The sequence below is a fragment of the Microcebus murinus genome, chromosome 1, assembly GCF_040939455.1.
Source record: "Microcebus murinus isolate Inina chromosome 1, M.murinus_Inina_mat1.0, whole genome shotgun sequence".
NCBI lineage: Eukaryota > Metazoa > Chordata > Mammalia > Primates > Cheirogaleidae > Microcebus > Microcebus murinus.
The window spans coordinates 81,748,233-81,770,347 of record NC_134104.1 but is presented as its reverse complement, the minus strand read 5'-3'; the positions used below and the strand labels follow the sequence as shown (position 1 = coordinate 81,770,347).

The following is a 22,115-nucleotide window of genomic DNA, read 5'->3' as shown; positions in this document are numbered from 1 at the left end:
ATTAAAGTGCCCTTTGATGCATTAAATCAATACAAATACTCAAACTGCAAGGTACTTACTGCTTTTATTGTCCCCACACCAAAATTGGGCTATGAGCTTGCCTCTTTAAAATTATTATCACTGATACTAGTGAAAGTATGTATAACAAGAGTAGGCATTAATTTTCAAAGGGCTAAAAATGTCATTAACTTTGGTAAAAACCAAACTATTGGAGAGCACAGCTTATCCCTGAATGGCAATTTAAAGTTTCTTTTATTACAAGTTAAAACCCTGTTAATTTCTAGATTATATTTCCATTGTCAATCTATTTGAAATGCTTAAAGCTACAAAAGTCTGTTTCCTGTCAGTAATGTATGTTTTATCTTTGGTGCTTACTTAAAAGTTTATCTTTCCCCTTCTTTAAATCTTTGAAGGAAAGAAACTTTTGTTTTGTTTTTTGTTTTTGTCAGAATAGTTCATGGTAAACTTTGCAATTACAGATGATAGTGAAAAAAAACCCCAGCGACGCAATCGTAGCCGCAGGCGTCGTTTCAGGGGTCAGGCAGAAGATAGACAGCCAGGTAACTTGAGTGGACCTGTTGACATCAGGTCACAAGCATGAAAAAAATGTCATGTGTCTGCTTTCTGAATATATTATACTTACATGTACACGGTTGCATATACATTCAAAATTTGCATTGCATAAATTGTTTATTCAACTAATAAGACTACTACTTTTAAGAAAATGCATTCTTCCTTCACAACTTAAATGTTTAGTAACCTGTCTAATTGAACTAATGTTGTGTCTCAATTTTTTACATGGAAATACTTTTGAGTTCATTATTTTGTTCACCTGGCAGATTGTTCACACTTGAGATGGGGACTGCCATCCCAGGGACTATGTTGTAGATTGTCACTGAAGTTGATTGGCAAAACTGGGCAGCTTTTGCATGGTGCCTGCTTACTATCTCTGAGTTCAGCACCTCATTTTTGTGGGAACTGTAATACCCACAGTTTTAAAAAAAAAGTATAAAAGAAAAATATTTGGAAGTGTCTTTCCTAATAAGAGGAATGCATGTGTTATGTTTTTGTTTGTTTATTGTAGTGTGATGCTTTTTCCCTTACACCTACTAACTATTCAAATTAATAGTACTTACTTAGTTTTAGAATGTTATTTTATGTAGTCATGATTTTTAATAACTTCAAAGAAACTTGTTTGCTGTGTCTATATTATTTTGAACATAATTTCATTTCCTGTGTACAGAGACATGTATATTCACAATGAAGAAATTGTGTGCACCAGAAATAAACCCCTTTCAAACTAATCAATTTTTGCATTCTTTCCAAAACCAATCCTTTCATGTGTTTTCCCCAAATAAAGAATGTAAATTCTAGCATCTTTAATATTTTAAGGTTAGTGGTTGAAGAGACATTTAGGAAAACTGGTTGAGGGAATTAGTTCTCTTTCTTGAAAGCTCATGTTTTAAAGATAGTTGAAAATTTTGAAAGGAATTAAATATTGTCAAAAAATAGTGTGTCCAGAAAATCTTTTCTTTTCTTTCCTCCCCTCCTTTAGTAAAGTTAGCGATGTATTTTAGGTGAAAGGATCATATTTATTTCATTTTTTAAAGGTGGCACAGCAATGACTACATTTTCTGGCCTTACTTTATGAATAAGAAACTCAACCTATCAGTATGGCCTTAACAGAATAAATTACGACATAACTTATTAACTATAGATGTATTAGCAGACATAGAAGGAGTAACAGATAGTGGGGGTTGGTTGTAGAAGCAGTAGAAGTTTCTGTGTAGTATTAATTGAAAAATGAGTAATTAGGAGTTAGCAATAATTTGACAGTGATTTTTTTTTTTTTTTTTTTTTTTTTGAGACAGAGTCTCGCTTTCTTGCCTAGGCTAGAGTGAGTGCCGTGGCATCAGCTTAGCTCACAGCAACCTCAAACTCCTGGGCTCAAGTGATCCTCCTGCCTCAGCCTCCCGAGTAGCTGGGACTACAGGCACAAGCCACCATGCCCGGCTGATTTTTATATTATATATATTAGTTGGCCAATTAATTTCTTTCTATTTTTATGGTAGAGACGGGGTCTCGCTCAGGCTGGTTTTGAACTCCTGACCTTGAGCAATCCGCCCGCCTCGGCCTCCCAGAGTGCTAGGATTACAGGCGTGAGCCACCGCGCCCGGCCTGACAGTGATTTTTGTGTTCCATACTGCATCTAGTCCTATTTTAACTCTGTTTTTTGGGATTACTACTACTCTTAAAACTCCTTGCATTTCCTAGCTTGCTCCTCCTCCCCAAAAGATAGGAAGATAGGGTGGGTAAAGTAAGCACAAAATTATTTTTTCCTTGCTCTTAGTAGCAATTCTAGGGAGGCTGGACTCCATCTAAAGTTAATACTGCTCTCATTTGCCCAAAATTTCTTGTTGCTCTTTGTGTAAATTAAGCAGTGAATATTCTTTGCTGCACTTTGGATGTGACAATACACTGGTGTCCAGTTGAATAACTTGGACCCCTTAGAGGAAATTCTAGACTACGAAGTTTGCTATACAAATTGCCTGCAATTTTCCTAGATATTAATGTTGATTAATCTGTGTTGAACTTTTAAGGGACTTAAAAAAGGACTAGCTATAAACAGGTTTTTCTTTGAATTAACTGAGGTTTCTTTTGGCTACCTTTTATTTGGGGAGGGGACATTCCAGCTAAGTGCCTCTTAATTTAATCGATAATTTTATCAACGTATAATCTATCTCTGTGCATAGTGGATGAAGGGTTCTAAGAATTGTTTCCACATGGATTTCAATTTAACAGCAGGGCCTCCAAGTAGATGAATTCTCCCAGGGACCCCTGAGGACTGAACTATGGAACCAGAAGGCATTCATTGTGCTGCTCCCTAATCTATGGCTAGAATCATCCTCAAAATGGTTTTGCCACCACATATGTAGATATAATATTGAAGTATATTATGATAGATTAATACCCCCTTCCTAATATTCCAATATTGTAAACTATTATTATAGTTATCACTAAACCGTTAAATATATTTTAAAATGCATTAGCAATGAATTTAATTTTAAAAGCTTAAAAATGAGTGTACTGAGCTTATAATTTGGAAGGAAAGAGGAAGTTTTAGGTTTAGTTTTCTAATTATGTGTGTAAGTTCTGAAATGAGTTGTTTCCTTGTGATTTTGAAGGATTCATTTAAATTAAAGTTTGTAGAAAGTTCTTGGATCTTATGAAAGTGTTAGCATGTTAATTTATAATTAAGAAAAATTAATTATAAATACTACCCAGTATTTTTATTATATATAAAAGTGATTTGGTTATTTTAATATAATTTGAACCCAATGGGCCAATTCTTCAATACCTAGTGACTTTAAATTTAAAATTTACTTGAATTTTCATTCTTTGCATAATTAAACTGTTCCCATAATTTAAAATATATACCGCATTTTTCATATCAGGAATTTTGTTAACCAGTTGATGGTAGGAAATAATAATTTGGAAGAAAGAGGGTGGTTATTTTGATACTTATTTGAATCAGTGAATTCCAAGTTTCAAGTTCTTAAAGAGAAAAGATTTGAGTGATAAAGTGAGGCCAGTTCACGATACCTGTAGAACATAGGTCATTTGTTGCACTTGAGTTGGCAGTAGGATGTTAGCTTGGGTTAGTCTTTGTCCTAATCTACTACTGCCACTTCTTTGCAAACACACATTTCAATCAAGTTCTGTGGAGACTGGCAAAAGGGAGGGGGTAGGGTTGTCACTGAATTTACTCTAGCCCTACTCCCACACAATGATCAATGTCCACATTTTTAGGGTGGTGGTCTATCTTTAGTTGTAGTTTCTTATTTCAGTCATTCAGAATGGTTAAAAGGGAGCCATAAAATATATCACACCAGGATATCCTTTTTTTTTTTAAAGCAAAACCAACATTTGAGTAAATCTTTTATACTTTTGATCAAATTTTCAAATTTAAGTATATCACACCATGGTTTGCATGTAATGTCCCCCATTTCCCACCCACTGATAATTGAAAGCACTATTTGGGCTTAGAACACTTCATCTACATTTTCTGTTTGGTTGTAGGTTTCTACACCAAATTTGCCTCACAACCTTAGACTCAACAGAAAGGAAATAACTGGATTCTTGGGAAAGAGGACTTTAATCTCAACTTCCTCAGTCTCAAGCTTGAAATTTTGTATTGTCAGCACTAAAGTCACAGGCAAATTTTTCAAGCTTTATTTTTGGTTGGAGGTGGTACCCAGCTTAAGAAAATTTTGAAATTGGGTGACCCACCACTAGTTTAATAGTGAAATTACTCTTTATCCATAAATAAACTTTAGAAATACTTTTCAACACCTGTAATTTTTTTCTCATCTTTAACAGTCACAGTTGCAGATTATATTTCTAGAGCTGAGTCTCAGAGCAGACAAAGAAACCTCCCAAGGGAAACTTTGGCTAAAAACAAGAAAGAAATGGTAAGGAGAATTTAACCTGTAGGTCTTTTTTTTTTTTTTTTGGTATGGTGTAGCATTATTTTTTTACTTCTTAACTTACTGTATGATCACTTGTTTCCACAAATAGACAAATAATATTTTAAAGAGAAGACTCTTGATTTTGTACTTCGCCCCAAGTAACTGAAGATATGCATGCTTGAGCCTGAAATACTTTTTAGTTAGAGCTTTAAATAGCATTTGTAAAATTTAGTCTGCCCAAAGATAATGGGCATAGAGATTTTTGCTTAATTTGGGGAGCAATAGGCTATATACCTTTTTAAGTTTCAATTCTTTTAAATGCTTTAAGGGATTTGATATGTAAATGAGTTTCAAAAAGGTGAGTAAAGTAGGTGATTATTTTACTTTGGGTATTAACTGTTTATGTCATTTACATGGTGAACTTTTCAGTGGTTTAAAATAAAATTAGATACAGGTTTCATTAAACAGAACAGATGCTTCATGTGGTTTGGGCACTGCTAGGAACTAGAGTTAAAAAGTCAAAAGACTCAGAGAACAGAATACATTGGTATTTGTTTTGAATTTTAAGAATGTTTTAATTCTTTGATCCATTGTGGCATATGAAACTGAAATTTTTTATTAGCTAATGTTTATGTAGCTGTTTTTCTCCTCAGCTATAGATTTCATTTATAAAGAAGTTGAAAAAGTTGTCTCCCTTTGGCAGGCAAAAGATGTGATTGAAGAGCATGGTCCTTCAGAAAAGGCAATAAATGGCCCAACTAGTGCTTCTGGCGATGAAATTTCTAAGCTACAGCGTACTCCAGGAGAAGAAAAGATTAATACCTTAAAAGAAGAAAACACTCAAGAAGCAGCTGTCCTGAATGGTGTTTCATAAACTGAAGAAGTTCCTAGTTTACAGTTCTTTTACATTACATTTACAATAGCGCTTGTACAAGCTTGCCAAAGATAGAATATGGATCGCCAGTCTTACATCGCACTTTCAGTTCCTCCATTTGGAATTCAGAAAGGGGAGGGATCCTGAAGAAATCATATGTTAAACATACTTTGACACCTACTGTGTTATAAAATATATCATCAGATGTGCCTTGAGAATAGTATATGTAACATTAAAAAAAGTTGCTGGCTATAGGAAATGTTATTTTGTTTTCAAAATATGGCAGAGACGGGGGAGGTGGGAGGGGTGGGATCCCTAACCTAATATTCTTTATGAAAGCATTAGCTGCTTTTGTTACATTTTTAATATGCAACCACTTCTTCACCTGAGGAAAACTAGAATGAAATGCAGTCTAAAATATTTTGCACTGAATTGTAATTTCTTCATTAGTTTAGTCTGGAAACTGGTCTGTTTTAATGTGTTTTTTAAATGCTGTATGTAGAGGAAAATCTGCAGACCACTGGAATACATTTATTAAACTCATCTGCAGGGACACTGGGTGATATTTGGCAGTGACTGTTCTACCTTGAGGCTTTGTTTGGTTTATTTATTAAAGTGTACAGTATTTAAAAATCAAACATAGCTTTAGTTAAGACACTAAGCTAAATTAGTCATGTCCATTCAGACATACCTGAACTACTGAAAAGATCAATTTCCAGAAGGTTTGTTCTGTATAAACTACATGTTAGTCTTCAGTAGAGTATCTTTTCCTTTCTCTCTCTCTCTCTTTTTTTTTTTTTTTTTTTTTTTTTTTTTGATTTCAGTTGTTTGATGTGCAATATGTTTTTGTATGCAGGTAGTAAATAAACTTTGATCTTCCATTTGCTGATTTTTAACTTTCTACTTTTTATACCAATTGTTGCAAAGTAGTTGGAGCTATTTATAGGTTTAGAATAGTATGCTTTCATTGCTTTTTAAAAAGCATCTATACTTGCTCATAAATAGCATTAAAATGTCAGTTGGCCATTTAATCATTTTGTAATGAATCCTCTGAAACCTTAACACTTAAAATTTAGACTGTTAGAATAGATGGCTTTGGGAATTGATAATACATTTGAGTATCAGGAAAAAAACCTTGGTAACAAAATTTTAATGAAAGGTAACTTTTAGAAGACAATGGGGAGTAGAAGGCAGAATTTTTACCTTTGCCTTTAATTCTTTATTGAAAATTGTTTTATAAAAGAAGTATGATGAACAGTTTTTAAGTAATAGGCCAATAATTTGTTTCTTGATTCTCAAGTAATTTTGAAGGTTCTCATACCAATGATTAAAAATCATTGTAAAACTTCAGTTTGCAAAAATAGACGTTTGTTTTAAAGTTACAATGATACAGTAATTTATACAGCTAATTGTGAGATCAAATCAAATAATTGTGGACTTAGGGAGGGCTTGCTTCACAGTGTATACTGAGCAAGAATGATAGCCATTTATTTCTATCATTTGGCATCTGAAAAGTTTTTTATGTGCATAAAAATGTTAATTTTTTGTGTGCATAAAAATGTTACTATTTTAATTTATATGACCCGAAGGTTAATTTGGAGTCTAGTTAAAAATGTAAAACTTGCCAGGTCAGTGTATATATAACGCTACCCTTCAAATTTATTCTAATTAAGGTTAAAATGTGCTGGTATTAAATGGTTTTTCCTGAAACCTTCTAAATGGTAAAGTACAAATAGCGTGATTTCTGTACTTTATGTAAATAGAGATATCAATTTCATATCCTGGTTTTTAAAAAATTTACCCACAATTGTTTTTAATCCACCAAAGTTCTAGGAACAAGATAAATAATTGGCCTTTTTATTCTTAGTTCCCTTGCATAATTGGGTTACAAATTAACTATATAAGGTATGAGAAGAATTTTAGTTAATTCCTAGTTTGGCAAATGTGGTGTAAAGAAAAAAAATAGTTTTTGTTTTCTCCCATGTAGAATATTCACTAAAATCTTTTTACATATTGTTTCAATGGGAAAAGAACAAAACTATCCTAAAAAGTGAGTGTAGCTAAAGCAGTTCTTCATAATAGCAGTAATTAATAACCATATTCTAAGAAATAACTAAAGATTTCATTACAAATGACTAAACCCAATGTTTTGTCCTTTAAAACAGGGGTCCCCAACCTATGGTGAGTTGTATAATTATTTCGTTATATATTACAATGTATTAATAGAAATAAAGTGCATAATAAATGTAATGTGCTTGAATCATCCTGAAACCACCCCACCCAACCCCCCGCCGTCCATGGAAATCTTGTCTTCCATGAAAACAGTTCCTGGTGCCAAAATGGTTGGGGACCACTGCTTTAAAGCAATATATGTGCTGCAGAATTGTGGTAAGCAGGCCTTTGTTTTTTTAAAAAAACAGGACTTAACTAAGATTCAGGACTATAAATGAAAAGCCCACTTCCCAGATGTAACTTTTGCTAATTCAGGGAGCCTCTTAAAACGTATTTTGAGAGTGTTTCATCTTTTTGGCTGTTGTCCTAGTTAGATAGAATGTTGCTATGTGAGAACTTAATAGTATACACTAAAAGATGCTCAAGCAAAAAATGTATTCTGGAAGGTCTTGTGCAGCTCCCAATAACTGTTCGGCATAGGTCTGTGAAATCGTATATGGAACCTGAACTGCATCATGAAATGGCTGAGGTGAAAATGATCTGCTTTTTCTGAATCCTTGGGAGGACTGGGATTCTTGGTTTAGGCATCACCTTTTTATTAGGAGACAGAGTCTTGCTCTGTGGCCCTGGCTAGAGTGCAGTGTTACATAGTTGACTGCAACCTCAAACCCCTGGGCTCAAGTGATCTTCCTGCCCCAGCCTCCAGAGTAGCTGGGAATATAGGCATACGCCACCATGTCCAGCTAACTCTTCTACTTTTTGTAGAGATGGGCTCTTGCTCTTGCTCCAACTGGTTTCCAACTCCTGAGCAGAAGCAAACCTGCCTCATCTTCCTAGCGTGCTAGGATTATAGGTGTGAGCCACTGCTCCTGGCCATGCATCACCTTTTTAAGCCTTAAAAGGCCTAAAACAACTGCAAAATTGTGTCTCTGGTTAACAAGTCAGATAACATTGGTGAAAAAGTACTATAGGGGTACACAGAAATCTTAATTTTAAATATTTATGTATTTTAATGTGGAATTAAGCAGTACATCAAACCTAGTGAGTTCATGGAAATTTACCTGAGATACTGCTTAGAACAAGGCTGAGGGAGGTTGCTTAAACACATATTTTTAAAGATGCAGCAAAAGAACAGATGTGGGAAACAAAAAGCTGTGATGGGAGTCAAAAGCAGCTGGTGTTTTAACTCTTGTATCCTGGATCCCCATTCATGTCTGTTCTTTTGTGGCTGGGTTCCATTGTGCTAAGTCAGATATTTTTGTAGCTGTTTGCTATTTGTCTAGTGTTTTGTAACCTGAGGGGAGGGTCTTTGTATTGGCATGCTAATAACTAAATGTACTTGGATTGGGAAATGGTACTATTTGTGTCCTCTGCAAACAGATTTACAGTTTTAAGGTTTAAACCAACATGTTCACACAGGCTGTGTCTACAATAAGCTTATACTAAGAACAGATAAAACTGGCTATAATGCATAAGTCCTGTGTCAATTAGATGAGAATGGCAGTAAAGGAAAGTTTTACACCTAGATTTTCTTACAGAAGGCTTCAAGGAACTTGGTTTGAACTGGATCTATAGGTTTGGCAAAATTCCCAAAGGGAGAGTAGGATGTTTGTTATAAAGTCTCAATCTTCCTATTTTTTCTATTATATAAGATTTGGATCCCTTACAGCTATTTATAAGGATATCTGGTATAGTGAATCTGCTGAACCCTTATTTAAAAATTTTAGTTCTTTATTAGTGTGTAGGCTTGAGTGGACTCATAACCCATGATTAACTTATGATAGTATTTGGGCTTTATTTCAAGAACTTTACAATAAAGCAATAATTGTAATCTGCTATAGTCAGACTTGGCAAGTGGTGTTAACTTGAAACTGTGCTCTATACTGCCAGTTGCACTCTACTGCCGATTGAGATAAGTCCATTAGATTGAACAATAGGAAATTTTTATGGGTAAAAAATGGGCAACGTATCTATGGTTCAAACTAATTACAAATTTTAAGTATAATTATACTAGAAATTCAAGGAAAAGTCAAAACATACAGAAAACCCCTAATTACTGGAAGATGAAGGCATTATGTAATCTATAAGGAAATACAATTTTTTTTTTTTTTAAAAAGCTGTATCAGTAGATTACTTTAGATTCAGATAATCATCTGTGTATGTTCTATGCTACTATTTCTAGTAATGAAGTCAGGTACCTAAACATTCTCCTGGAAAAACTATTAATATAATGTAGCTTTCTGAGATGACCTCCCATAGTCCATTTGTTAATTTCTCCCTTTGAAAAGATGCTTTAGGTAAATGTACGGAATTGGGAGCCACTATTTTAGTTCTAACATTTTTTTCTCTATAGTTTCAATTTTATCCAATGAGAGAAGGCTGGACTGGTTGACCTTTTGAAGGTCTTTCCAATATTAATATAGCTTCAGTCTAGTTATGTGTCAGACCCAGGGTGACACTTAACCATATGGCCAAGGCCAAGAATGCACATAGAGTATATGCTGAATTAAACTGGCATTTGTTTTATATATATCTAAGCCATTTCCAACTATGCTGAATGCAATCTAAAGATAACCCAAACAAAGGCAAAATAATTCCTTTTTATTAATTTCTTCAGTTTTGCAGTGCTGTTAAACAAGTATACCACTTAATAGCTTCTTGGATTTCTTTGTATTTCAGTGGTATGTTCTTTTTTTGGGTAAAATACTTTGTGTGTTTGTACCTCTTTTTTCTCCTTCCCCTCTCCCCATGTTTGTACCCTCTTAATGGATTAATTGTAAAATGTACCTACTACACATTTTCTAGTTTAAAGGTCATTTTCATTAAAAATATTTTCCAGTAGTTTTTCTAGATAAACCAACTTAAACTTGGTAGTTGCCTGGAGCATATATATACTTCAACCTCTTTGAGCTTTTTCAACTAGCTGTTTTCAGGTTGTAAAGAAAATTCCAAATTACATTTGGAATTTCACTAATTGAAACAGGACTAAGGTGGCAGCAAGTGTTAACATGTTCTAGATTATATCAACACAGAACTGTTGCTTTATTGGACTGTTACTTTATTATTGGGTCAGGAAGAATAGGTAACAGGATAGTTCTTAGTATGTCCTGTTGCTAAGGCAACAGCTGCTTCTAAGCAGACACAGCACTGTACAACAGCCCAACAACAAAAAGCAGACCTTAGGTCATTTAAGTTTCCTGGTACTCAAGGTTAGTCTCAGTCCAGGATTCTTTACATAACAAAAAACCTAGTACACCATTCATTATAAACAGTGTTTTTTTTACTTTTTTTAACTCAAGTTTACAGATTTCTAGCTTATGCTGTTCTTTGAAAAGTTGTGCCAAGTTCTTAACTTTCATCAGAATTAACATGTTTGGGAGATCATGTGCACTCAAAATGTAAACACTACAGGTTTCTGAATTGCAGAACAACCTTTGTAGGTGGTCACTGTCAAATGATGCCTTACACATTCTCATAATTGAAGCAGAACTCAGCATTATAGCCTAAAACCCTACTAACCCTTTAATAAGCTTTATCCCTGAGTGGATTTCATTTTTAAATATTTCTGGTAGAGGGTTTTCTTTAAGGGAGGACATTACATTTTTCAGTGTACAAGACAGAGTAGCTTTCAGTGTGGCATAGTCAACATGTTTAGGATTTTACTTTGTATTAAGAAGCTAGTTACCTAATTTTCCCTGGTAACTTCTTAGTAGTTTTGCTTCTAGCTGCTTTCTACCCTCCTTGCTCGTTTCTTGTAATTTAGAGCAAATTAAGGACAGAAAACCATGTAACGAAACTTCTAGCAGCAGAATATATAGGTATGGGCTTATATGCCACCCATTTGCACACAAGGGATCTCAAATATTTATTGAATGGTTTGAGTATTCTGGAATCATGATCTGAATAACTAGACTATTTTCATTTAAATGCTTTCATAATTCTCTCACCATTTGGAAATACTTGATGGCAGGGAGTCTGCTTAAAACTAAAGGTAGGAGAAGACAGTTAACTACCAGGACCACTCATTATCGCCCACTTTAATTACCAACAAAGCAAAGTTTGTAGCTTAGGACTCATATCTAATGTCAACCCAGATGGCCTGTAAAGGCAAAAGAGGTTAAGGGACACACAAACCTCTGGTATTCCAGATCTAGTATCAAGGCTATAGATAGGAATTCCCCTCTAGACATCTTCTTGAGAACTAATATGAACATAGTAAATTAGAGAAGACACCGATGGCTTCACTTGTATAACCTTGGAAACCATTTGCTCTGGCTTTTTGTTTCCTTAGCCATAAAATGTGGAGGAATCCTTACATTTTCAGGTTGGCCATTTATCCTTGCTTTTTACAGACTAGGGAGCAGGAAGGAGCCCTAGCAGAGATGGCTTGCTCAGAGTTACCTGGCTATCACAGAAGTCTGACCTGAAACCTACCTTCTATGCTGTGTGTTTATAACTTCCTCTCCTTTTTAAGAAAGTATATATCTGTAAGCACCAACTGGTAAAGGCCCTAAACTAGATGTATAATGACAAATACCAGACTCACAACTTGGTATTAATACTACCAAGGAAAGAAAACATGCTTGGATTATCAGAAGTGTGAAAGATGCCATAGTATGGATGATAAGAGTACTGAACATGGGATCTGATAAAAGATCAGCCTTTTTTAGCAGTCACCTTGGGTACATTTTAGCCTTACTAAATTCCTCACATGTAAAATGTACATAATAGTCTACTGAGATACAAGGAGAATGCTATGCACAATGCTAGCACATAAGTATTCAATAAATGTTCACATGGATTCAGTATTTTGTAAGAATACCACTAAAAGACACAGGTTCTTTTACAGATTTCATTTCAGTTATTCATACCGGTTCTAGAGCCCTGACCTGGATGACATTTAAAATTTGGATTCTTCTACTTGAAAAAGGTAAGCCTACAGAAAATAAAACTGATATGGAAGAAAAATATGCTCTGCTGTGCTCCTCAGAATTATTTTAAAATGGTTTCCATTGTCTTAGCACCTGTCTTAAAAAGAGGTATGCTATTTGCACTCAAAAGTATTTGTACCTACAACATTTAAGTGTTCCTTCTTAGAATTAATGCTTGACTGCCTATGGGCATATTATCACATTATTTGTCTTTTAAAACTTTGCATTTTAGTCTTAAGGCTCTTGTTCATAGAAACATTTATTTGATTAGTCCAAAGGTCTAAAATAAATGGTTAGTAAACCAAAATACAGTTGATCTTCATTATTAGTGGATTCCTTATTTGTGAATTTGCCTTCTTGCTAAAATTTATTTGTAACTCCAAAATCAACACTTGACGTGCTTTTCTGGTCATTTGTGAATATTTGCAGGATGACAAAAATTTTGAAACATCCCATGTGCAAAACAAAACAGTGCTCTGCCGCCTTGTTTCAGCTCTCATAAACAAGTATCCTTTTTGTGGTTGGTTTAGTGTAGAATTTCATGTTTGTGCATTTTGTTGGTGATTTCAGATGGCCCCCAAGAGGTAGTAGTGAAGTGCTACCTAATGTTCTTAAAGCAAAGAAGGCTGTGATATGTCAAGCTTAAGTTATAGTGCAGTTGGCTGTGAGTTCAGTGTTAATGATAGCAACAATATATATTACATATGTAAAACAAGGTTATGTATCGATGAACTGACAAGCATGACCACAGGCTCACAAGAACCTGTATTTCCCCTAGGAACAATGGTTCAGTATTTGCTGATTTAGTGTTCACAGCAACTTTATACGACAAAACTATGGCAAACAAGAACCTTCATGCCCCCTCGCCCCTGGAAATAACTAAAAAAATTATCCTACACAGAAGCCTTAGAAGCTAGTGCTTCATTATACACTAAATTGTAACAGACTTCCATCAGATTTTAATAAAGGTACAGGGGGGCATAAACAAAAGAACAACTATACCTTTACTTTAAAATGCCAATAAATATGATTATCTCCACTATTTTTGCCTTGGAAGTCTCTGTGTTCTCCATTAATAATTAAGCACTTTATGATAATTTAAGAAAACTTGGATGGTAGGTAGTTAAATTTATCATCTCAGAGTTACACATAATATCCCTGGATGGGGAATATAGACTAGCTAGCTTACCTCAGATATTTTGTACAGGGCCTCTGATTAAGATCCTGGATCCTCATATATTTTGTTAGATGGATAGTAAATCATTTGCTTTCAAATGTCATTTAAATTTATTAGTATATAAATTCTTAGTAGTAGTACAAGCTGAAGAATATTTTGATATTGAGGACACTAAAATTTTCAGTTTTGCTGTTTAAGCTTAATTATAATTACAAAACTTTTGATTATGTCAAAAAATAACCAACTTAAGGAATAATTTATAAATGGTCAGTATCTTTGAGGGGCTAAGTTAGGGGTCCTCAAACTTTTTAAACAGGAGGCCAGTTCACTGTCCCTCAGACCGCTGGAAGAGTGTGCTGTAAGCCTGGGTCCCTTGTAGGCCTGGGATGAGTCAGCTGCTAAGCAGGATAGGCAGCAGCAGCAAAAACACCCGGAGGGCTGGATAAATGTGCTAGGTGGCCCGCATTTGGGGCTGTAGTTTGAGGACACGTGGGCTAAATGAATACAATGTTAAAATACTTGATTAATAATAGGACCTGTGCTCTCAAATCTTTGTCATACTGTTAGAGTTTTTAAGATATGAAACTAAATTCTGTCAGTGACATACACATACCTAGGTGACTTAATTAGGTCAAAGTCATGGCTAAATTCAAAATTCCAGGCCAGCTATCTGTACCCTGAACAGTTTTTTACCCTAATAAGAGTCCCTACTTAAACAGCTCATGCCAATTCCATCATAATATTTATCACATAGTTTACCAGTTTATCAGTCTCCCATTAGACTGGAGGCTCCTTGAAAGCAAGGACTATCAACTTCACTTTGCCTTGAAGAGTATACCAACTTACTTGCTAAATGAATAATGAATAATATTTCTATTGAAATAGTGCATTTGTCCATTGAATATTCTTATCTACAGTCTGATTTAAAATACTCAAATGAGAAAATGATACCAAGGCTTTGATTTAGCTTATGCTAAATCATTTTTAAAAACTGTAGCTCTGAGGTATTTTATTATAAAAAGTTGGTATTCATATACATAAACTAATATGAACTTAAAATTCATCATACATTTACTTCATTTTTTAGCTTGACCTTCTAGTAAATCTTTAGCTTCATTGATTTTGGCTGCTATATAAGGAGATCCTCCTATAGGGAAGAAAGAAAAAGGAATAGTTATAATATGGATTCTCAATTTCTGCTTGGTAAAAAGCTACTCTCATTTCAAGGATCCCAATTCTTACCTGAGGTGGAATTACTGGAAATTATTTTTTAAAGAAAACTATGACACTGCAATCAGATCACTAGGTAAATGATAAAATATATTCGATCAATGGGAAATGAGGTAATTTACATGAAAGAGATTTCCACAAAAATGACACTTTTTTTTTCGAGACAGAGTCTCACTGTTGATCGGGCTAGAGTGCCATGACGTCAGCCTTGCTCACAGCAACCTCAAACTCCTGGGCTCAAGCAATCCTTCTGCCTCAGCCTCCTGAGTAGCTGGGACTACAAGCATGCACCACCATGCCTGGCTAATTTTTTCTATATATTTTTAGTTGGCCAGTTAATTTCTATTTGTAGTAGAGACAGGGTCTTGCTCTTGCACAGGCTGGTTTCGAACTCCTGACCTTGAGCGATCCTCCCGCCTTGGCCTCCCAGAGTGCTATTACAGGCATGAGCCACCACACCCAGCCAAAAATGACACATGGATGCTTAAAAAACATGTATCATAGACATATATGTGCCTTTGAAATAGTGTAAGTTAGCTTACTCGTGATTACAAATCATGAATCAACATCAATCTATTGTATCATGTTACTTTAAAACCATAATATTCTCAAGAGGTTTCTGAGCTTTGTTGGACAAACCCCAGTTTCTTTAGATCCTTTTTCTGTCTTTCACAGTTTTCCTCGTTTCCTATTATCAACTGTCCCTTCACAATGTACACATACCAATCTGCTGGAGCAGTGATTCTTGAAAGTGTGGTCCTAAGCCCAGCAAGAAGCATCAACAGGAAACTTGGTATAAATGCAAATTTACAGGCTCCACGGCAGACCTACTGAATCAGAAGCTCTCCACATAATACAAGCTAAATTTTGTAAAATATGCTGTGTGGCCAGATACCAAACAATTAGATCCCTGTTTAAATGTCAAAACCCATGAAAACTTCATGAAAGGCCTCTCCTCTATAAGCAAAAGGATTTGAGCACTGAAACATGGATTTTGTGGTCTATCAAAGGAAATACCTTATGTTCTTTCAACATAGCTAAGGCTGATAATAAGGATATCAGAAATGAATAAATCTCATAAATTTCTAACTAGGTAATCTCCATTTCAAAGTATCTAAACGATGGGGAAGAGTTAGTTTTATTAACTGAAATTTAACATTTTCTTTATGAATGTGAGTAAAACCTAGTAATTAGCAGTATTTGTGACTTACTACTAGAAGTCACATTTTATCAGATCTCATTTGACTCACAAAGAGGTTTAGGCATTTCCCTTATAATAGCCAAAGGATATAAAATTATTCCATTAATAACATTTATGCCAACAACAGGTAATGAGTTTAAAGACTACTTACCTTTGTCTGGGTGATTTAAGAGCATAATTCGTCGATGAGCATCTCTTATTTTTCCTTTATTGGCAGTAGGGCTAATTAGAAAAGGAAAAGGTATTACTTCTGTCTACTTCTGGATCCCATCAAAAAATTGTACATAAAGGCCAATTAAAGATGTGAAACTGTACTAAGTTAACACAACAGTATGAAAAGCTGTTTAGGAACCACCTAACAGAAGGAAAATGCACATCCTGAATTGAACCAAACTGCTCCTTAGGGGGAAAAAAAAAGTAAAGCATTCTCAAAAATGTTGAATTTGGTAAAATTCATTACAATAGTGCTTTTATTGAAAAAGAAAATGTGTGTATTTGCAAATGAAGGCAGAAATTGCACCACAGAAAACGTCAGTTACAGAGAACAAGATTGAGTACAGTGTAATAATCTGTTGATAAGTCTATCTTCAAATGAATGAAAAAGTACTTATGTGCCAGTGTATCTTTTTATTTGACTTTTGTAGGAGTGTTTAGACCTTAAAAATGTACATGCAAGGAAGGACAACTAAGGCTCCACTGACTAGAACTGATAATACCAATTTTCCTGGGACAAAATCCTCCTATAACTCCTTCCTAATAATAGGGGAGAAAAGGCTGTCTTAACATTTTCCTCATAGCTCTAGAGTTGTAGAAAAATATTAAAAATATTAGTAATTATTTTACCTTACACCTAGTATTAATGCTGCTTCCCGTTTTGTCATTTTGGGTTCAAACCCACCTCTGTAATAGCCACCACTGAAGGCCTGAAAGAAGAAATGCATTTGTAAGGAAAGATTAGTAGAATAAACTGAAAGTGATACGTTTATAATGGTTCATAGAATTAATCAGTAGCAAAACTGAGTCGTTTCAGAGAACTTTTAAGTGCAATTTCCACAGTATTTTATCTACACCTAAATCTTAATATCTAAAAAGCAACAAATATTTTAATGATCATGAAATAGGTCCTTTTTTTCTAGCCAATATAAACTATCTTGGAAATAAGTGTCTCAAAGCCAGTTTTTCTAGTAGTGAAGAAGCATTGTTTCAAATTAGCCAGATTCTAGATGAAAATTTGATCTCACAGTATAACTATGGTTTAGAACAAGTTCCTCAAGAAGAGGATTTGGAGGTCTTTTGAGACAAATAGTTCAAAAATATTTTAAACAAGACTTATATGTAGACTTTAAGATATGTATATGTACGGAGGACCTGCTGTCAGGTCCTCTTCCCTTGTTATGTCAGAAATCTTAACTGGAAAAGCCTACTATCACTTTATTCTGTCTCATTTAATCACATCATAAAAATACTCAACAGGCTGTCATAGCCAAATTCATTTTTAATTATAATAAGAGTATGATCATAATGTCTAGTCCTATACTCTATAGCCTAATATCATGTTAGGTAGTGCCAGGGCCACACAGTAAGAACAGATCACTTTAGAATCCTAGATTCCAGTGTGCTTGTGATGCAGAGCAGTTGAAGGAAAGCAAGAATGTGGACAGATGAAGTTGACAGTATGAGAACAATAAAGTGATAATAACTTTCATAATACTGTACTAGAATTGTTAACACTGCCCCTATCCCAATTCTGTCACGTATAACATTCAACTTTTTGGGGTAGCACCATTACGAAGTTCAGAACTTCTACACCCTCCTTGTGGAAAGAGGGGGCGCAAAGCAATCACTTAAAACTTCGTAGATGTTTGGAAATTTGCCCCTCCTCAAAGTGTGGCCCTAGGTTTCAAATACAGGCAGCAAAGAATTAGAAGAAATATTCACGAAGTCTTACAGATTTTGGTAGACTTTGAAAAACTTGTTTTACTTGAGGCTCCATATGCTTCATCGCTTGCAAAACATAACGGCCTAAAACCAATAATAAATAGAATAAATAAATAAATCCCCAATCTCCTCTACTTCATTTCCACCTCTAAACCATAAACAAACCTGCAAATCCTGCAGCAGCAATGGTCAGTCCAACTGCTACCACTGTACTGGCCTGGTAAGGGAGAAAATAGTAGATATTTATTTCTCTAATTCCCACCCTTATGTCCATTTCCCCAATCCCCTGCTCATCACAAGTTGCATTTCAATAGGAGAAACGAGTTTTAAGGCCAAAATATTCTGCCCAATGATCCTATAAAACTACTGCAACTGTTACACTGAATGCACTGTAAAGGTATAGGATTTCTCACTACAGAAGAGGACAAGCTGACTTGCTTATTTACCTCTACAACAGTGAAAAAGATGATAATGTCCCTTTGAAAACTTCTTTCAGCTTTGGGCAAGTGAAATCACATTAAAGTTAAACCAAGAGCAGTAGAAATAAAGTTTCTGCTACAGAAGACAAACTTTACAGACAGCTCCTGTAAAATTCTGATAAAGCATTTTCAATGTTAAGCGTGGGCTAAACTAGATTAGCTTATTAAAGCGCCTTCAACACTATCCCACCTCACGGTCCTGTTATCTCCAAATAAGGAGAGAGGTCCAAATATGTTCAAAAAAAGTTGAAAGATCTATATCTGCAAGAGCCAAAGGGGTAAGAAAAGTGGCGCAAGCGTGGAGAGGATGGGTTAGAGCAAGGGCAGTTACAGTCAGATGCGTTCCCACGAATGTCCTAGTCCATTGCAGACTCTGACCTTAGAGAAAAGTTCATGGGAAGCAAAGCCTTGGCGCCTGGCGACAGCGGACCAGAGGATGAAGACGATGTACGAACACAAAGACCCAAGAGGAGCGAGTCAACAGCTTTGTGTCCCGGTGAGTGGGACGCCCCAAAGACCTAAACCTCCCGCCCAGATTCGCCCCTAAGGAGCACAACCTCGGCTGCAATCTGCCCAGGCCAGGAGCTGAGGTTGAGGCCTGGGGCGGACGTCGCCCAGGAGACCGGAAGGCCGCACTCACCATGGCTCGGGCTCGGCTCCCCTGCTTCCACTGGGAGCGTGTATCATCCCAGCCCAGAGGTCGCGGCCGCTACCTACGCGCCTTTATCAGAGAGCGACGCATTCGCAGGCCGCGGGCACAAGCCTCCCAAGCACAGGCGCCGCCGAAATGCAACAGTAGAAGCCGCAAAAGAGGCCGGAAAATGTCGTAAAAGGGAAAAAGCCGAGAAGGAGGAAAGTCGCTCAAGCAGTGGGCGGGTGGAGAACGTTACTTCGGGTTGGTTGAGGGTGAGCTCATCGCCTCTTATCCCTGTTTAAGGTGGGGCTTCTCTCTGCTTTCTGCCCTTTGATCGCAGGGCATGGGTATTTGCAAATTTTTTCAGGGAAAGGCATGGGCAAATGCTGTGCAGCCGTATTCAGAACGGTTTTATTTTCCTACCTGTAAGCCTGTCGCTTTGCCATTTATTTTGTTTATACTTGTCACAGGTAGTGAATATACTTAAACACACTGTGACAGGGTTCCACCTTGAAGCCAAACAAATATGTAGTAACTCGGCGTAGGAAGCAATATATCCCAAGAAACCAAATGAACAAACCGCACTGTTTCACGGATTGTTCGGTAGCATTTTTTTTTCATTAAGAAAACTTTTATTTATTTATTTATTTATTTAATTTTTGACAGGATCTCGCTCTGTGGTCTGGGCTGGAGTACTGTGGTGTCACCATAGCTCACTGCAACCTCGAACTCCCCACTGAAGTAATCCTGTTGCCTCAGACTCACCAGTAGCTGGGACTATAGTCGCAGGTCACTACGCCTGGCTGATTTTTTAAAAATTATTTTTATTTTTTGCAGAGACAGTCTTGACTTCTGGCCTCCCAATGTGCTGGGATTACAGGTGTGAGCTACCATGTCTGTTTAAAGGTGTGACTTAACAGGACTTTCAGTGAGAATGTTTAGATTTTCATTTTGTAGAATGGGATTACCACTTAAAAATCAATGAATACTCTGATCATGAGCTCTTAAAATCCTACAACTGAAAAGTGCTATTTAAAATTTCTCCTGCTACCCCAAAATAAAAGGCAGGACTTGATTTCATCTTTACAGGGCATTGGTTTCATATACCCCTACATAGATGCTTGAGATGAGAAAAATAATGGAGACAATAATGGAAGTTTTTTTTTTTTCATTAAGATATTCACACAGAAATTAATGGAAGTTTTATATTAATAATATGATATTTGCATGATCAAAATAAGTTTGGAGTTACTTCCCACTTAGAATTTACAGTTTTAAAAAAAGCTGTTACATTGCAGTGCAATTCTGCTTTCATGAGTTTGTTGGCTATTAGATAAATATACAAATTTTTTTACTTTGTTCTCATCATCTATAAAAGCAGTTTGCATTTTCATCTCTAAGACCACTTCTAGCCCTAAGATTTTGTGATGTAATTTGTTGTCAACACATGATTTAAGGTGACATCCTGCATTAACATACTAGCATTAAGTGTATATCTTCCTTTTTATCTAGTTTTTACCTAATAAGGACAAAATAAATAATCAAGTCAGGCATAAGACTATGGGACCAAATTGGCAGAAACAAGCCAGAATGCTACCTGGAAAAATTTATTATGCATATTTTTGATATGTACAAACTATGGCATGCAGTTTGTTTGAGGAACAGATTACCTTACAGAAGCCTACCCTCAGGAAACTGGGATTGGGTATTAGGCAGGGATCAAATCTGCAGGTGGCAGCTACAGGCCAGGAGGGTGGTTCCTAAGGGTGGATAAGCTGGGGAAGGGACTGCAGGAAAATGCAGCTAACAACTGCAAAGAGCAGTTCAAAAAGGAACTTGATTTGAGGCATACACATCTGCGGAACTGCAACTTTGTTATAAGAACACCTGTCAATCATGTACATTGATCATCTGGTAACATCCCACACCTCCTGTAAGCCCTCCCCTGGACCATGCCAATAAAAGGAAACCACCTGGGTGTCCTAACATCTTTCTCCACTGGTGGAAACTAACCCGTTTCTCTCTGGAATGTATTCTTGCTTTGTATAGCTTTCTTCTTTTCTGCAATAAAAGCTGTTTGTGTGGAATTGCTTCCTGTCTGTGGTCACTCCATTGCATCGGCCCTGCTTATGGATATTCCAAGCAAGGAGCCAAAGAACCAGGACAACAGTCCACCAATAGATCACACGTGACATTTGGTGCGAAAACCTCGGATCCTCTCTCTTTTTGAAGATAAGGGGATGGAGTATGTGTGTTTTATGGAGGTTGCCTTGTCACTTTGTCTATATGTCTTCTTACCTTCCCAACTGTGGTGAAACATGGTGAGTAGTGGGAATGTGGTGCAAACCCTGGAGTTCCCGTCCTTTTTGTTTCAACACTAGGACTCAGGAAATGGAAATCCAATCCTGGCAAATGCCAGCCCAGGTCTTATGGGACTCCCTCAGTCAATGGGCTGCCTGCTCTCTGTGGAGAGTGGTCTGTCTTCAGGCTGAGTAAATAGTGAAGTGGTTGAAGGGATATCTTGACTGGAAAACCTGACTAGTGAGGCCCCTATAGCAACATAAGTGTTCTTCCTCACCCCTATAATTCTATCTTTTTCTAACCAAAACTTAGTTTTCTAGGTCTATGTTCCATGACATACCACGCTGTTTCAGACTTAGAGAACTGAGGGTAGATTGACCCCCACCATCTGCCACATGGTCACAGTGCGGGGAAGTTCTCACTAGGAACTTCTCTCTGGAGCAGGGGAGGGCTCCAACCATGGGAATGGGACATTGTGTCCCCGAAGTGAAGTACCACCCAGGAGAAGAATGCCTGGTCCAGAGGGTGATCTACTCTTGGTCTATTCTATTTTCATAGAGACAGTGGGACAGGAAACCTCAGTTCCCACCAGTTCTCCCATAGGATGTCTGTTAAAGAACTGGAATAACTTTGGACTCAGCCTCTGCAAAATGGAACTAGTGTTTTTCTGCAACACCACCTGGCCCCAATACCAACTGATGGGCAGAGA

General features: G+C 36.3%; 2 protein-coding genes across 6 annotated transcripts in view; one reads left to right on the top strand and one right to left on the bottom strand.

The window, feature by feature from the left end:
- Positions 1 to 14,462, top strand: part of FXR1 (FMR1 autosomal homolog 1) — a 72,895-nt gene extending 58,433 nt beyond the window's left edge. For 2 of the 5 annotated variants that reach the window (XM_012736981.2, XM_012736979.2), the window contains 3 exons: positions 480 to 560; positions 4,381 to 4,472; positions 5,173 to 14,462. In XM_012736981.2, the coding sequence (XP_012592435.1) occupies positions 480 to 560; positions 4,381 to 4,472; positions 5,173 to 5,343 (344 nt within the window). In that variant the 3' untranslated portion in view covers positions 5,344 to 14,462. The remainder of the gene's footprint in view (positions 1 to 479; positions 561 to 4,380; positions 4,473 to 5,172) is intronic. The other 3 variants (XM_012736982.3, XM_012736980.3, XM_012736984.3) reach the window with 2 other exon arrangements.
- Positions 14,463 to 14,604: 142 nt separating this feature from the next.
- Positions 14,605 to 19,311, bottom strand: DNAJC19 (DnaJ heat shock protein family (Hsp40) member C19). The gene is made up of 6 exons (XM_012736977.3): positions 19,112 to 19,311; positions 18,158 to 18,209; positions 18,003 to 18,076; positions 16,898 to 16,977; positions 16,206 to 16,276; positions 14,605 to 14,770 (listed from the first exon to the last, which is right to left on the bottom strand). Exons 1-6 carry the CDS (start codon positions 19,112 to 19,114, stop codon positions 14,700 to 14,702), a joined length of 351 nt encoding a protein of 116 aa, XP_012592431.1. The 5' UTR covers positions 19,115 to 19,311; the 3' UTR covers positions 14,605 to 14,699.
- Between the last annotated feature and the right edge of the window lie 2,804 nt (positions 19,312 to 22,115).